This window comes from Haliotis cracherodii, unplaced genomic scaffold, assembly GCF_022045235.1.
Source record: "Haliotis cracherodii isolate W230 unplaced genomic scaffold, xgHalCrac1.p SCAF_2, whole genome shotgun sequence".
Lineage (NCBI taxonomy): Eukaryota > Metazoa > Mollusca > Gastropoda > Lepetellida > Haliotidae > Haliotis > Haliotis cracherodii.
The window spans coordinates 61917649-61935088 of NW_027266275.1; the positions used below are offsets into that span (position 1 = coordinate 61917649).

General features: G+C 41.1%; 2 protein-coding genes across 2 annotated transcripts; both read left to right on the forward strand.

The window, feature by feature from the left end:
- Window positions 1–4639: 4639 nt before the first annotated feature.
- Window positions 4640–10722, forward strand: LOC139469382 (E3 ubiquitin-protein ligase XIAP-like). Its single transcript, XM_071251545.1, has 6 exons — window positions 4640–5662; window positions 6512–6672; window positions 7654–7681; window positions 8034–8177; window positions 8462–8971; window positions 9330–10722. The coding sequence occupies exons 1-6, from the start codon at window positions 4732–4734 to the stop codon at window positions 9596–9598; spliced, it is 2043 nt and encodes a 680-aa protein (XP_071107646.1). The 5' UTR covers window positions 4640–4731; the 3' UTR covers window positions 9599–10722.
- Window positions 10723–14934: 4212 nt separating this feature from the next.
- On the forward strand, window positions 14935–16462 carry LOC139469383 (testis-specific serine/threonine-protein kinase 2-like). The gene is made up of 2 exons (XM_071251546.1): window positions 14935–15593; window positions 16264–16462. Exons 1-2 carry the CDS (start codon window positions 14935–14937, stop codon window positions 16460–16462), a joined length of 858 nt encoding a protein of 285 aa, XP_071107647.1.
- Window positions 16463–17440: the final 978 nt, after the last annotated feature.

Here is a 17440-nt window from a genome sequence, read left to right on the forward strand (position 1 = left end):
ACGAGTGCCCTGATGATGATACGGGTGAAAAGGATTCAGTAACTTATAGAGACCGGTCTGATATAGAAGCGTGAAACCCGTTTGACAGGATCCGTCTGTTCGCGTACAATCCATCTACAATTTTTTTTTTAAGACAAAGTAACTTCCCGTGAGAGATCAGTTCTTTGACACAACCGACATGTCTGCATGACTTGAGGTTTATACATTGTAAATGTTGTCAAATTTCAAATTGTATTTCAGATATCATTACCCAAAATCCCTGCACAAATGGAGGAGATATATATTTTCGGTGAAGATAAGAGGTTATAAATATTTAGTTTGTTCAGAAATATGGCCAAAATGAATAGTTTGTTATCAGTTGTGAAAAAAATGTTTAGTGGAAAAATACCCAAACATTAATTGTTTTTGTGTTAATAGTGAAAATAGATATATTGTTTGATGGTGCATGCTCAGTAAATATACAACTTGTTGGATACGGCTGGAATAAAGTAGATTGTTCTGAAAAGAAAATCCGGAGAGCTGCATTTGGCGTGGCTTTTCTTAAATAGTGTTTAACCAAAATTATATTAAATTTTAACAGATTGCATATAATAGTAAATTGTAAGGCAGCTGTAAATTTAACGGTGTAAACTTTGATTGGCATTTTAGAATTAGAATGTGTAACTTATAAAGATTAATCCGACCTGCTCGGTAACGGTGTTAGACTCTACATCTACTCTAGTCTTTGAGACTAGTAAATATATATTAAATTATTGGGAAAAGTCAAGTTTATTATTATTATTATTATTATTATTATTATTATTATTATTATTTTACTACTCTGAGACTTCCCGGTACCTCTAAAACAGTTGGCGTATCCATGTAACCCCACTGACATCAGGTGCGTTCATTTGTTAGTTTATAAGATAAGGCAGGTGGCCTTGTGGTTAAAGCGTTCTCTCGTCACGCTGAAGACTCGAGTTCGATTCCCCACTTGGGAACTATATGGCCGTATATATTGCTGGAATATTGCCAAAAGCGACGTAAAACCATATACTCACTTACTATAATTTAAGGCTGAGGTTAACCCATGCAATTTTACCCCTTTGAATTTCTAGTTGTTGATTATACTCTTCACAAAAAGTAGGGGATCATGAAATATAAATGTAAATAGCACGTATTAGAAAAGATAGGTGCTGAGGACAAACACCCTTTACAAGAGCGTTTATGTCTGTAAAAGTAAATATCAAACCACATCCTATATCGTTTACACGTGCCTCACACAGTAGCACCATTCACGTGGGTAGGGTGTCATTCCTGATTTTGACACCTTCAAGGAAGGGCGATCAATCTCTGTGGACTTTTATTTCAGCCAATCTTACAGAATCTGCTTATCATAAAGTTGTGATTTACTTGATTTCATTCATTGTTTGTCAATGAACTAGCAATGCGTCGTCTGCAACGCGTGGAGCGTCTACGGCCTACTGGCATGCTGGAAACTGGCAGAAGTCAGCATGTGGTGGCCAATACGTTCAATGCTACTCTGTCTGCGATTAGAAGACTATCGCCTTATAGTCGTCATTTTGCCAACAGACGTCAATGGTGTACAACACGTCGAAAGAAGGTTAATCGTCGCTGGTCACGTGTCATGTTTTCAGAGGAGACCCGGTTCTCTTTGCACTTCTTTGATAGACGTGGTCGTGTCTGAAATTAACGTCAAGTCAATGGCAACCTGAGACCTCATGACAGGTTTGGCAGCGGATCGGTTATGGTGTGGGGTGGGATCACTCCATATTGTGCAAGGTCGCTGGACAGTACTAGTGGGACAACATACTGACATCCTCTGTTGTCCTGTTGCAACGCATCTGTTGTCTCTCACGATGTAACAAAAGTACCTGAAGCTACGTTACAGTCACCTACACGCCCACCAGAAGAGATCTCCCATCTAGACGATGTCCCAGTTTGCAGAAACAACGGTCCGAAATCAAACGACCCTCATACACATTCTAAAATTCAGAACCATCTCGTCCAAAGATCTCCCTCTAAACCAAGAAGCCTTAACTAGCAAAACTAATAGTCGTGCAGCAGATAACTCAGTGTTCATTGGAACTGAGAGGAAAACATATCTCAAACAAGGTCTATCCCGAATTGAAGCAGACTCTCCATTCGACACTGTTGAAAGAACTGTTGGTAACTACGCTTCAGAAAACCATGTGAAAAGTACACATATCTGTCTCATGAAAACATGGCGTGACAACAAGGACAATACATTCCCCACAGTACAAAAAGTTAACGCTGATGTTGATGATGCAAACAAAATAACTGATGATTTTTGGCCTGAAGGTGTATTCTGCAGACAGTATGTACCCAGATCAAAGATGAACCGTTCTGATAACTACGGGCCACGTAAGCTTGTTGAAGACTATTCACGTGAACGTGAAGATTGGCCACGTGGTCACGAAGAGGACTGGTCACATGGTCCGGATAAAGCTTGATCACGCGATCCTGTAGGCAAACATGAACGATATTGGAAAATGACCACTGGGATATAACATTTATTCATCTTGAACATAAACTACATCTGTGTCCAGTACATCACGACTCATCTTTCTCCTTCATAACAACGACGTGGTTGTCATTACCAATTGGCCAAAAACAGACAATCTCAACTGTCTTCATTCATTGGATAATAAATTTAATGTAAGCGCAGTGACCTGTGGTAATCACTGCCAGCATCATGGATCTGGAGGTATTGCCATTTTATTCAGGAAATCAACAGAATATACAGCGAAGCAAGTGCCGTCTGAAGGTAATCACGTTGTGATAACACACATTGTTAAACCTATGTTTGAAGACTTATATGTACTGGGGACAAGGCTACCTTCGACTTATCGGAACACTAGCCAGTATATAAATACCTTGGATGCACTGTGTAACCCGTATGACAAGTATTCTTGTGTTGGCCCATGCGCAATAGCGGGTGCTCTCAAAGATGATATTAACCACTATTCACCTAGCAAGTCAAAGGGCAAAGCTTCCAGCGGAACGTCTATTAAACTCAGTCGATTAAATTATTGGTAAACAACATCCATTATCTGCCCTGAAGTGCCCAAAGCTAACTTTCGCTCCAAGGACAATACGAGGAAGTCAACTGTGGACTACATATGCGTTCCTGAAAATAGGCGGGGTTACAAAGATAGCTACAGTGTGAAAACCGACGTGTCATTTGATGTATCTGATCGCTATCCGGTGTGCAGCATACTTCGTATACAGCGTTGCTATCAACGTTGCTGTCAACTATCGCTCCCCTAAGATTTCAGTCAAAAGCTACTGAACTTATAGACAGTAAACAGCAGACTGACATGGTATCTATAATAGAAAGATACAAGTCACAAATAGCCAGCAGTCTCCTCTCAGCCTCGGTAACAACAATCCCTCATGGTATATTTCGACATTACCTGACACCTTACTGGAAGTCGGATAAATAGGATTCCTACCCATATGATATGAGATATCATCTCAGAGAGTGGAAACGCGCAGGTCGACCACATGATGAACAGTCAATACTGTATAAAACATACGAACATCCTAAAAGAAACTTTCGCAGCCATAAACGTCAGGCTGAAAGACGACTTAATGAGCTATTTAAAGGTATTGAACACAGTTGTGATGAAGACTGGACTACTTTTACAGGACAATCAAAAGTGTCAGAAGAAAACAATAAACACTAGTACAACGCCAAAGATCTAAATGCTCCCGTCAGTATTGTTAACACTTGGAGAGACTATTTCACGGATTTCGCAACCCCTGACTATTCAAACAGAAATCTGGAATTCAACATATCTGACGACGAGATACAAGTACCGAACAAAAACTCTCTAGGGCAAGATAACACAATCTAAAAAAACCCACTTACATCAAGACGGTGCGGTCGGGTAGCCTAATGGTTAAAGCGTTCGCTCGTCACGCCGAAGACCAGGGTTCCAATTCCTACATCGGCGTAAAACCATACTCACTCACTGTTCAATTCATGGAGGAAATAAAGAATGGCTGTCTGTTTTTAATACCGGTTGTAACATGTTCCTAATTCGTTCATTGTTACCATACAACTTTTACTTGAAACTCATATCTCTTACAATTTTGGAAATTTTAACTTATTTACGTGTATCCCCCACTTTTTTTAAAGAGTATATATATGCCCAAGGCACATAGCAATGTAGTGTACGAAGAGCCTGTAAAATATCAATTCACTTTTGAAGCGTTTGTTCTGTGGACGTCGGCTTGATTCCAATTTGTACGACGAAAACATATTGTTCCTCATAACGGCAATCGGTCTGGAATTAAATAACTATGGTTTGCGAGTTCATCCTGATATAAACCTCTCACATTTACAGTTATATCCATCCGAGACTAGCCACTGAAAATATATTAGACTAATCTTTTCTTCCGATTGTTATAAGGTTTGAGTTACCACGTTATTTCTACCAGCTGGGCCCTTGCTCTTTGTTTGCATGCATTCACTACCATGCCCGATCTAACATCCAATACATTGTTATAGCGACAAACATGTAAAAACATGTACAGTGGACCTATTTTTAGAATCTCTACGATTATCTCCCTTTTTCGCGGAATATCCCTCACAACAAATATGGCCGACTTGTGTTGATAGTTTGGTAGCGTTACCAAAAGTTTTTGATCTTGTCTGCTGAATCTAAGGTTCATCTAGCTCGGGAATATTGTCATTTGGATACCATGGATACCGATCCCGCCATTGTCATGAGTGACAGTCTCAAGAGACTCGCCAGTTTCCAGGAGTACCCTCTGCCATCACCGGGGGGTAGGAACCACGCGTCTTTGTTGAGGTATAATTCACCCCTCAAGTTGTCAAAGGCTGGGTTTTTTCGCCCCCCTAATGCTCGTGGGGACGAGGTGAAGTGTTTCAAGTGTTCTGTGTCCCACTGGGGGTGGTCAGGCGAGTCGCCGATGGCCGTGCACCGAATTCTGAGTCCAGACTGTGCGTTCTTAGCGAGACATACACCGGCAATTTTGACAGCTCGGACACCCGGGAGAATACGAACAGGTGCCCCTTGTAACGTTCGGAGACGTCTACAGATGGGCTCACCTACGTCGACGGAGGGCACGCCTGCTGTTACAGACGCAGGCACCCAGGAACAGAGCGTTCTCGAGGTATATGACAGATATAATACTCCCAGAACACCCGAACATTCTGACAGTGAGACTGAGGGTGAAGGACAGACTGGGTCCATGTTGTTTGAGAGTCACAGACTTCTCACCTACCCCAGCCCCACCCACCCACGTGCTGAGGAGTGGGCTGGGTCGGGGTTTGTGTACCAGAGGGATGGGGACGTGGTACGGTGTGTGTTCTGTGGGCTGGAGACGACATATGATGAAGGCGAACCTGCAACACTTCACCAGGAAAAGTCCAAGAATTGTCCTCTTGTGAAGTATTTGGATGTTGGGAATATCCCAAGAGACTTAGAAAACAAGATCCGATCACAACACCTCGAACAATCTTGTGACAACAGCTTTGTGAGTGGTGACCCCATGTTTAAACATCCTCAGTTTGAGGAAACACAGAGCCGACTAGAGACATTCAAGTATTGGCCAAAAAGAACCAGACCAACAGCTTATCAACTTTGCCAAGCAGGGTTTTATTTCACTGGTAAGTTACATTCATGTCCTATTAATACCATATCAACTACCAGATTGTTAACAATGTTTCAGGTTATGTTAGAAGTGGTTATACAAAGATGCACATATTGCTGGTATGTCTTCCAAATTGTCAAGATGTTGAACAAGTTATGCTATATCTTGCTTTATATGTGATGGGTTATTTCAACTACTGTATACACAATTTAAGGAAAGCTGACATGGATATCATTGCATATTTTTTAACTATACTGATGACATTCCCATGTTTTTTCATATATGTTTAGCTTCATGTTAAAGGAACCCTGTGAAGGCCAAGGTTAGAATAGTTCTTCAGCAACCCATACTTGTTGCAAGAGGCAAACGATATCAGGTGGTCTCGCTGACTTAGTTGATGCATTTCATCGTGTCACACTTGCAGAGATCGATGCTCATGATATCAATCACAGGATAGTCTGGTCTAGACTTGATTATTTACAGGCCGCTGTCACATAGATGGAATATTGCTGAGTGCGCGTTAAACAACTAGCAAAAAAAAAAACCATTATACAAGAGGTATATGTAGTTTTATTCTTGGTGAAACGGGTGGCTCAAAAAGGCCCCATAATGAATCACTGTGCAGAGTTGTTCCATTGGGCTTATCAGAATTCAATCATTGTCAGTCTTGAACTGACTGTGATTGTGGGTTTTCAACTCAATGCTGTGCTCATAAGACCTGAGACCTGCATCACTACTGGCTTTACTCCCACATTATATGCCAGGTACTGTGCATTATTTCCAAGTCACTCACTCTTTCTTTCTTCTTCTCTTCTGTTTCCATGCAAATGACTCCTACATGGGTTTTCTTAATTCACTTATTCAGGGTACGCAGACAGGGTTGTGTGTTTCGCCTGTGGGTGCAGCCTGAGGAACTGGGACCCAGAGGCAGACCCCTGGGTGCAGCATGCTAAACACGCCCCGTACTGTGTGTATGTGAAGCAGCACAAGGGAGACAACTTTGTCATGGATGCTCAGGAGGCTGAGGTATGTCGTTACATTGTTTGGTAATTCTTTGCATGCACAGATGGTGTTATTCAGTGTAACATCTATTTTAGTTGATATTGTATTTGATTTTTATATCCAGCTGTTTGAATAATTCATAAGTCAACCTAGTCAATATGTGTCACAAGTATTTTCATGTACTTTAAAAAGACATCAAATGGAACTTGAAGATTATTGCACTAAGAATTGATGTACCACACGGATATAACAGATTGTGATAAACAAACTTGCATTGCCACACAACAACAATGACAACCATTTACTGTTGTCTTTAGCATACATAAACAATAAGGTTCAGTTAAATGCCTACTTTGTGTGAGACAGCCTCTGTGGTCTTGTGATAGAGCATCTACCCGGAGAGTGGAAGGTCCTGCATGCGATCCCTGGCCATGTCATACCAAAATATGCTAAAAGAAAGTACTTGTTGTTACCCTGCCCGGCACTCAGCAGTAAGATGCTTAAACAAGGACTCAGAGTTAGTATACTGTGTCTGAGTGGGGTATTCATGATGAACTGCAGCATGGTATCTCAGTGGGCTAGTAGTATCAAATCGGCATCAGTCTGGACTAGTACAAGCAGCCACACACATACTCACACATGCATGCATGTCGCTATGTAAGTGCAATAATCTTGGATGTGACATTAAACCCTATTTCACCTCATCTCTACTTTGTGTTATATCCATGGCAGTGGTTCAAACAAGGACAAGTGGATGAGATAGAAACACCAGGGCCCCTTTCCATAAGGCGATTATAGCATTAGGACTATTGTAAAGTTAAAGTTATGTTAAAGTATGGGTGACAATCATCTTAGCACTACAATCACTTTGTTGAACAGGGCACTGCCCAGCTGACTATCTATTTGCCCAAAACACTTCGTTTTTCATTCAAGGACGAGTAGTGACAGTAATTTTTGCTAATAAGTCAGATTTGTTAAGTAATTTTCTTTTTTATTCTTTTACAGACTTTAACAGAGACTGACACAGTTGAAGGTAAGTGGTAGACAGTATGCTCTATATCGTGTAATAATTAGAAATACTGTTTATCGGCAAATATTGACATTATTTTTATCTTTTAGTCTGCTACATGGACCAATCTATGTGTTAGATCATGTTGTAATGAAATGAAACTAATCTTTCTAACATTATTGTACATTAGCAGTACAAAGAAAAGTTATTCGGTTTACTGTTCAGTGTTCACATCATGTTTAGATCTCCTGTAGAATCATGTGTTTTTTTGTGGAATATTGATAGCTGGTAACGGGAGAACTCCATTCTTATTAACTGTCAGTTTGATTAAATTCTCCTTAACATGTTTACTGAAAATGTCTCCTTTTGTTCACAGACCAGTGCAGCACCTCTGGCTCCCCAGCCACGCCCTCCCCGCTGCGCCCGAGTCTGGACATGGCGGCCATCAAGGCAGCCTTGGCATGTCAGTATGACGTTCAGCAAATCCGTCAAGCCGTTCTCAAATTCTTTATCTTGTCCCGTGAGTGTATTGTGCTCATGTTGGAGTCACTGGAATATCCTGCTTGTACATTTTCAATGTGAACTTAGATGTATCCATGAATAACATAATAGTCATTCATATTCTTCAAACAGGCCTATATACCATTTGAAAATTCGAATTATCTCCCTTTAATGTGTTTATTGTATCAGTGAACCTGCATGAGTCTTTAATACAGATATTACCACACAAGTGTAACAGCGCTCCTCCTGCTTAGTAATTAAGTTCCCTCACTGTATCCTCATGCACCTGTCCTCTCTATACAGGTGGGTTCTACCCTAATGATGCACTCCTCCTTGGCACACTGCGAGCCTCCGACGTCAACTTCTCCCAGCTACAGAAACAAAGGGAGACAATCTACACAAACTACCAGAGTCTCATCAGACAGAGCGAGGCGCTCCAGCTGAAGAATCAGGAGATAGTGAGGAAGGACAAGGAGATGGAGCGGACCAAGGAGGAGTACCACACGGAGCTGAGTCGGGAGCAGGCACAGAGACGGTGCGAGGTGCGGGACCTGCAGGTGCACAACAGGACACTGACAGACAGGCTGCAGGGCCAGGCCCAGGTCATGCAGAGACAGGTGCAGAGACACGCACAGGTGGTGCAGGACCAGGCTTACCAGCTGGGGCACAAGGATGAGGAGCTGGACAGGAAACAGAGGGCACTGAACAGTCTGGCTGTGGAGAACAGGAGGAAGGATAGGGAGATGAGGAGACAGGCTGAGGAGAACAGAAGAAAGGATGAGGAGCTGGACAGACTGAGGCAGCTTCTGCAAGGTATGTTTTTTTAAGCTGCTGTATTTCCGAAATTCAGCAAAATATCGCAAGTGATATTCATTCCAGTAATGGATTATTTTTTATGTGCAGAAGTCATGTCACTTATTGAATTGTAGTAGTTAGGATACCTCCACACTCAGATTCTGAACACGTATTGAAAAAAAAGACCCAAATATTTGGGCTGCAATTAAAGCACATATTTCTGAAAATATCATCATTTATCACACAAAGGATTAAGTTTTGTCATTTAATGTCTCATTGTCTGACATAACGGAACACTTGTCAGGGCAATCCCAGGTTATGTTTGTAGTAGTATCTTACTAGCTATTTATTAATTCATTTTCATTTAAATCTACAGCTAACAACATTCAGAACAATGGGCCAGTGAATGACAATGCTGCTGCTGCTGTTGCCCCTGTTGTCCCTGCCGCTGCTGTTGCTCCTGCTGCACCTGCTGTCCCCAACAACCTACGGTGTAAGGTGTGTCTGGAGGAGGAGGCCCAGTGTTTATTCCGCCCATGTCGACACGTGTGCTGCGGGACTCAGTGTGCACCACACTTCATCGGGAACAGGTGCCCCATTTGCCGGGACAACGTCAACGACTGGGAGATCGTCTATGTGGCTTAGGATGGACCACGCTTCATCGGGAACAGGTGCTCCATCTGCTGGGACAACGTCAACGACTGGATATCGTCTATGTGGCTTAGGATGGACCACGCTTCATCGGGAACAGGTGCCCCATCTGCTGGGACAACGTCAACGACTGGAGATCATCTATGTGGCTTAGGATAGAGAAAGAGGATTATTTTATGTAACAAATCAATTAATAACAATTTTATTTTCATAAGAGAAAATATTTCAGACTGTTCAACATGTATATCAACATATGACTTTGGTTGAATAGAATGTGAAATTGATAGTTTCCAACTCATTTCATAATCATATAAATTGAATTCTTCAAGGACTTCATAACCTACACAGATACCTTTTCTTGAGTACATGCTGGTCATGCTATTCAGACATTGCAGAGAATGAAATGTTCTATTTATACAACAATTATTTCTTAATTATTCTCAAGACTCTGGAACTATTTTAGATAGTGTCTCTCCTATTGCATGTACGCATACATATACCAGGTACACATTTAGGGGTGCATCGACCTTACTGGTGGGCCCTTGGGCTCTTGACTAAACCTTCAGTCATGAAGTCCTCTGTACATATCTGAATGTTCATCTGTATCTGTCTATTTATATCCATGTCTGTCTCTGTGAGGCTGCTGGCAGCTATACATGTTATTCTGTCCTGGTGAATAATCTCTCATACCACACTATGTCATTATAGATAGATATACTTTACAGTTGGCCTTACTTTATGTGGTTAATGATGTTTGATTTTGTTTATATTGTTCATGATTGTAAATAGTTGTGGGTACACAGTAATGGGCATGTTATTTTGTCTGTGGACTCTCATATTCACCAGCCATACACAAAATACCCTGTTTCGGCTTGCCTTGTTCATTATTGGTAGACACAAGGTCTGGGTAATGATGTTTAAGATGAATTTTGTTTTATGCTGTTCATGATTTGTAAATAGTATTTGGTGTGTAGTAGAGTACATGTACTTTATCACTCATTAACACTCATACCACAGATATATTACCGGGACATGTTTCATCTCTCCATGAAAGTATCTCACAGTTGATGTACATACATTATTAGAGGCAGCATATCATGTTATCATGTTTGTAATGATTTTGTATCCGAACCATTTTATCACAAATAGTCACAAGTTCCATCAGTCTCAGAGTTGAACCACTGCCAGCAGAGATCTCTAGTAACCATTATTACCAAAACCAGACCAGGTTCACAGCAGGTTACTTTTTGGGGTGTTACACACATTTACACGCAGTGATACCCATGTGTACCCATGTATCACTTCATGATTTAGTGGTCTGTTGAAGTTTTGTAATAGCCCGTAATGATAACTACTTGGTCTTGTGTTTCTATGCTTCCTCTCACAAAACCAAATTTTGGTATTACTATTAGAACAAGCCCAAATTAGTGAGTCATGCAAGTTTAATACAAATTTTCACACCCACCCACCCACACATACACACCCTAGTTATCTTGAATGTTGAATGTGTACAGGCAGCAACATCTATACATACAACATCATCTGTGACAGTGACATCATTCTTACAACTACAGCAACAACACATCATTTCACACAACTTCCATGTTATTACAGTGCTAACAGGTTTTTTATGACCTATATATCATACCAACCTATTACATCTCATGATAAATTCACCAGTTCCTTTGTTTCAGCTCTCACCAAAGGATTTTTATCAATTAATCTTTATAAACAAGTTTTATTTCATGAGTTATTTCAAAGTTTAGTTTAGATTAAGGCATGGTGACTTCAATTATGAGCTTGTGTACTTTTGCAAGGGGAAAATGAGAGTTATCTCCCCTTCCTCTAACCATTGGTAAATATGTAGGTTGAAACTTTCGTATATTATAAATATCAAAGGGTTTCCTTTGATATATGTGCTAATATTTTATTTTGTAAATGGGCAGTTATATTATTGAGCACATCTGTTATCTTGTTATATGTGTTATTTCCATATCTCATAGTGCTTATAGATCATGTCTGTGCCATACCTTAACTTGGTGCAGCTTTACTATTTTACACCAACCAGTATGTTGGGACACAAAGGTTTTCTCTCATAGATGTTTTAGCAATATGAAGTATTAGCTGTAATTATTTGAATCACATCAATGTGGTTTACTTGATGTGACAATGTTTTTGGTGCAGGTACAAATTTGTGGCTAATGCACCAGAGGTAGAATATCACCTGGGGGTTTCTTCAGACGGATAGACTTTTTTTTATGTTGAAACATTTTGCTATGATGAATTTGCTGAAGTTTGTACATATTATATGAAAGTGTCCATATGAATCTATAGCTGTCTGCACTTTGAAGGAATGAATTAAATAGAATTTTCTTAATCAACGTTGTTAACAGCATCTTATATTTGATGCTGAATGCCAGAATGGAATTCTCAGACACATTAAAATGTGTTATATCATTTCGTTCTTGTGAACTTTTTTCTTAGTTTCATGAATAGAGTAGGATTATGAATAAATTCTTTTTAAGAGAATGATAATACATTTTATAAGAGCAGTGACCTAAACTGTTATAATTTTACAGCATGTTTGTTATTATTTATTGTACTTGAACAGTCTATTTCTCAAATCCAAGGCTTTATTTAGGCTATGGGGCGATGTTTCAACAACAGGCTTAAATGTCAAATATAATTACTGTTTCTGATTTCCTAGGATATTTTCTATCTAATATCTTCATATAGTTCCATTTGACTATGCTAAGTCATATTCATGTGTCATACTTTGTGATATCCATATCATATTTGGTGTACTTGATCAAGTCAGAATAATGCTTTCAAGGAACATAATGTATCACTACATAGGGCCAAGATATTTCACAATCACCCACACTCAGCAATATTCCATCATTATTCCAACTATATGTCAGTCACGGATGAGTATCAAAGTTTACAAAACTCATTCTTTTTCTAATCAGTCCCCTTCATCTTTGATATTTTTTTATATTGAATATACTGGTTAGGAACATTGATCAAGGAGGCTATAGAAATATGAGCATTGTACATTCAGTAGAGTTAATATTTGTGGAACATTTTGTAAGTAAGTATTATGGAATATGAAATAAATATCATTAATACATACCCCAGTATGTTGTTTTCACTAGCTGGGATCTTGATGAGACTTGTATGTGATAAGAAGGTGCTTGGGTACTCCTACCTGACAGGTGTGTACATCTGCATTATCCTGGTATGTGTGATGTTTTGACTTGGATCTGTTATACAACAAGGACAACGACTTGGCCTTCTCAAGATCATACTCTCGCCGCCACACAATACATGATTCTTTCGCAGGAATTGTTCGACGAATTAAAGTAACTCATAATCACTCTGCACGTCTGAAGCGCACTTAAAATATGTGAAATAGGTGTACATTGTGATCCGAGGTCCCCCATTTTAACCTCGTGTGATGACCAAATGTTAAAATAAACTGCATAAGTTTCCATGTTGTGCACGAGTAATGCTACTTTCTCCCCATCACTTAGAAACTAAATCGATCAACAATAATTCTTTGCGTGCAGCCGTGGGACCATCAGGCAATATCCTCTACATAAGATATTCCACGTGAAGGTCGCAATGGAAGTACTGGCTCCAACCTTGGAAACTGCGCCACCTACACTCACTCGTCGCTATATGGCTGAAATAATGCCGATGCGACGTTAACTTTTAACTCACTAACTTACACTCACTGCAGACAAGTCCCATCCCGTGAGATCGCCATAACTCGTATGTGGAAACTAAAGTGTATCTTGTTATCAGGTTAGGTGACATGATTTTTTTTGACTGCGTGTTATCTTACTCAACACTGTTCATAATGTCATCCGTTGGTTTGTCTGACCCATACATAAAACGAACTGCGGCGTGAACCAACTAACAAACAGACAAATAATACGCCATATGACATATCATGCTAGGTGACATTTTTAACGAAAATATTCCAAAACAAATGGAATTATGATTTCATTATAGTCCAACCCCAATCTGAGACAATGTAAGGTACCACTTTGAGACGGGGAAAGCTACCGCTGCCATTCTCGGACTAGTTCCTATCTCCCTGCTTCATCGAGATGTTCCGGTGGTTCAGAGGGTGGCAGTTACCTCCTCCGGGACGTAAAAGGATATTAAACAGCTTTGGAACAGGGGTGATTTGGCGTACGGTGTTAAGCTTTATGAGCAGAAGGTATCCCCGACTTGTAGTAGAACTCGGAAGGAAATTTTAAACAGACAATTAATGTTTCCCGGACTATATTAATTATTGCTCTCCATGAGATGGGATGGAGATGACAGAGCAGTTTAGGGAAAGATATTCCATCCTGTCTATGAGGTCACATTTTCTCCGCACCATTCATGACTATCGCATTCAGGGCTTTCACATCATTTACCTTGATGAAACCTGGGTGAATAAGAATCATTCAACTGTCTTTATGTGGCTACCATCAGAAAGACGAAAAGTACCTATGGCACCATCAGGTAAAGGTAATCTTGTCATTGTTTATAAGTAACCTGGCACTACAACCAGTGCATCCTGTCTCAGTCACCCTGTTCTCGCCAGCAGACATCACCACACTTTCATGTAATCTGATTCTTTCGTTCGTCAGTACATTATGACGTCACTAAACTGTGACGTCACAATGCGATGAAGTATCACATTGGATATGGATCGCACGTGAATATGACTGCTCAGGTGAGAGATTTCTTATATAATTAGCAGTAAAACTATTTAAAACACAAACCTGAAGATTTGCCGATCTTGTTGTGTATGATACATACGATTTGATTAAATTCTGGCCAGTGAAAATCCGGCTTATGGTTGATGCATGTCATCGTATCCCAACTGTTTGTAAAAATGATATTACACGTCAGCCTTGCATGGATGATTGCTGTTTTCAATCATTATTGAATAAATTAATTGCAAGCATTTGATTGGCTTACTAAGCACATTTTGTTTGAGTTTGTTTCCATAAACCATAAAGAATTAGTACACGTACTGTTGTCTTTCAGTGTTTTGTGTTAAAACTTTAAAAAAAGCAGTATATTAGGTTAATATTTTTTTCGTATTTATTCATAAGAATTGATTTAATATGTTATTTGCGTTTATGGAGTCATAAAATGCATTGTTTCAATTCTCAACAGGTTGTCATAATACTGAATAGCTGAAGTATTGGAAAGGTATTGGCTGCGGCATAAAACAACTTCATTACTCACTCGACATGAGGTAAAGCGCTGAAACAGGTTCATGTGAACATACGGATGACAACGAATGGTCACCCAGACTGATCCCCATGTCGTCAGACGCTGCGTCCTCTGACCAGAAGGACGAGGAGGACCTCCAGCCCCTCAAAGACCAGGGCTACTCTCTCGGTCGTCAGATCGGCACGGGAGCTTACAGTCGGGTCTTACTACTCCACCGAGGTCAGGAAGCACGTGCGGTCAAGGTCATCAGCAAGGTGAAGTGTCCCCGGGACTACCTCGAGGACTTCCTCCCTCACGAGCTTGACATCTTCCCGTCCCTGCAGCACGAGAACATCATCAAATGTCACGAGATCTTGGAGTCCCCGACGTCGTGCTGCATCGTGATTGAGTATGCAGGTGGCGGGAGTCTGCTCGAGCGTCTCCAAGAGGACGGGCAGATGGAGGAGGAAGAAGCAAGGAGGATGTTCCGCCAGACTGCTCGTGCTGTCCACTATTGCCATCATCAGGGGGTCGCACACAGAGATCTGAAGCTTGACAACATCCTCCTGTCTCGCTGTGGCGGTATGACGAGAGTGAAGCTGAGCGATTTCGGTTTCAGTACAAGGGTATTAGACTCAGAGGGGAGGAAGGTACTGAGTGTTAATTTTTGTGGCAGCGCCCCCTACACAGCACCGGAAGTACTTCAGAAAAGCTGTCCGTATGACGCCTTGGCTGCAGATGTATGGAGCCTCGGCGTCATACTGTATAGGTAGTTGTTGAGCTGTAGTTGCGTTTCCTCCATGCAATTGATGTGTATACTGTTTACAGAACACAACGTAAGCATGCGGGCATCTTTGGGCTTTAAAAGTGTTACAGTTGTGATATATTGATATCCCCTGAGAATCCGGGTTAGAATTGGTCCCCGGAAACTTACGATGGTCGTGAGAGTGGTCAGACACGGCTGAATGCTTGGCTTCCTATCCCGACGGTACGGATACTAGCTCGTCATATCAATAACTGTTTTTTTCTGGTGCACACTCGATTACATTCAGATCGCCGTCATGTATCTGGAATTTTGCCGAGGGTGGCGTTACAAGTAAACAAATCACATAAAAAACATTCTACTTCAGAGCAGTCTCTTCGGAAGTCGCGTACAGATTCTTCGATAAGAAGAAGCGCACGTATAATATGACGACGAATTCAGTTGCAGCTGTATCAAACCTGGTTTGATTGGAACTGCGGCCGACACTGATGGCTGTGGTTGTATTAGGACCTAAAACGCTTAATCAGCGTGCGTTTGCACATAATACAAGACTCATCGCCCACTAACGTGAAGAGATAAAGACCCTTCAAAGATAAAGACTCTCTGATATGCTTCTACTGTCTGATATACAACATAAGCACCATGTATTTGATTGACATTTACGTCGTAATTTCAGCATGCTGTATTTCCGGATGCCATTCAACGATAGTGACATGGACGTCATGATACAGCATCAGCTACAGCGTGACGTGACATTTCCCGCAATCCACTCTGCATCTGTCACGTGCAAAGGTCTCATCAAGGTCATGCTGGAACCGGAAGTGGAGAATAGGGTCACCGTTGACAGCGTCTTGGAGTCGCATTGGTTTATATGAATATGAACTCTATTCTGAGAATGTATCCATATCTGGAAATACACGTTTTTCTACCTATGATGTTTCTGCAGTGTTTCGTTTCATGCTCTGTACTTTGTACCATATCGAATATGATTGTCACTAAGTACATAAACTATCTATTAAAAGGGAGGGAGCAGACCTACCACCCTTCTCCACGCCCATAATTTGTTTGTTAGCCGAGCCATTCAATGTAGTTCCCGTCTTACCCATTTGTTTGTTATCTTTTATATTACAAATACATTGTCATTAAATCGTGGGTGTGGTACCCCGTTACCTTAAGACTTGTAGGCCATCACTACGCCCAGTCAGTAAGGGAGGGAGTGAGTCTGTTGTGTCCCATTGTAGCAGTGTTTCAGTTATATCACACGACACAGTGTCTTAGCTCCAGGCAGCGAGGGTGACGAAAGTCATGAGTATGGTACGGGTACGGGTACGGTACGGGTGCGGATAGGGTATGGTTCTGGTAGGGTACGAGTATGATTTTATTGGGTTTGGTTTGTTGTTTAACGCCGCACTCAGCAATGTTCCAGCTTTGTGACGGCGGTCCGTAAATAATCAATCCTGTGATTGACATCATGCGCATCGATCAACGCAATTGGGATCGATGACATGCATCAACCAAGTCAGAGAACCTGACCACCCAATCCCGTTTGTCGCCTCTTACGACAAGCATAGTCCACTTGTGACGGCAAGCAACAGGAAGACATGTTCTACCCCGGACCTTCACAGGTCGGTACGAGTATGGCACTGGTAGGGTACGAGTATGGTTCTGGCAGGGTACGAGTATGGCACTGGTATGGTACGAGTATGGCACTGTTATGGTACGAGTATGGTTCTGGTATGGTACCAACAAACCAAGGATCACATTAAGGGCGAATCTGTGACTCGAACTGACGATCAGCGTTAGCGGACCGGGAGAGCTAAGAGATGAACGCATTATACACTGCGTACAGTGAA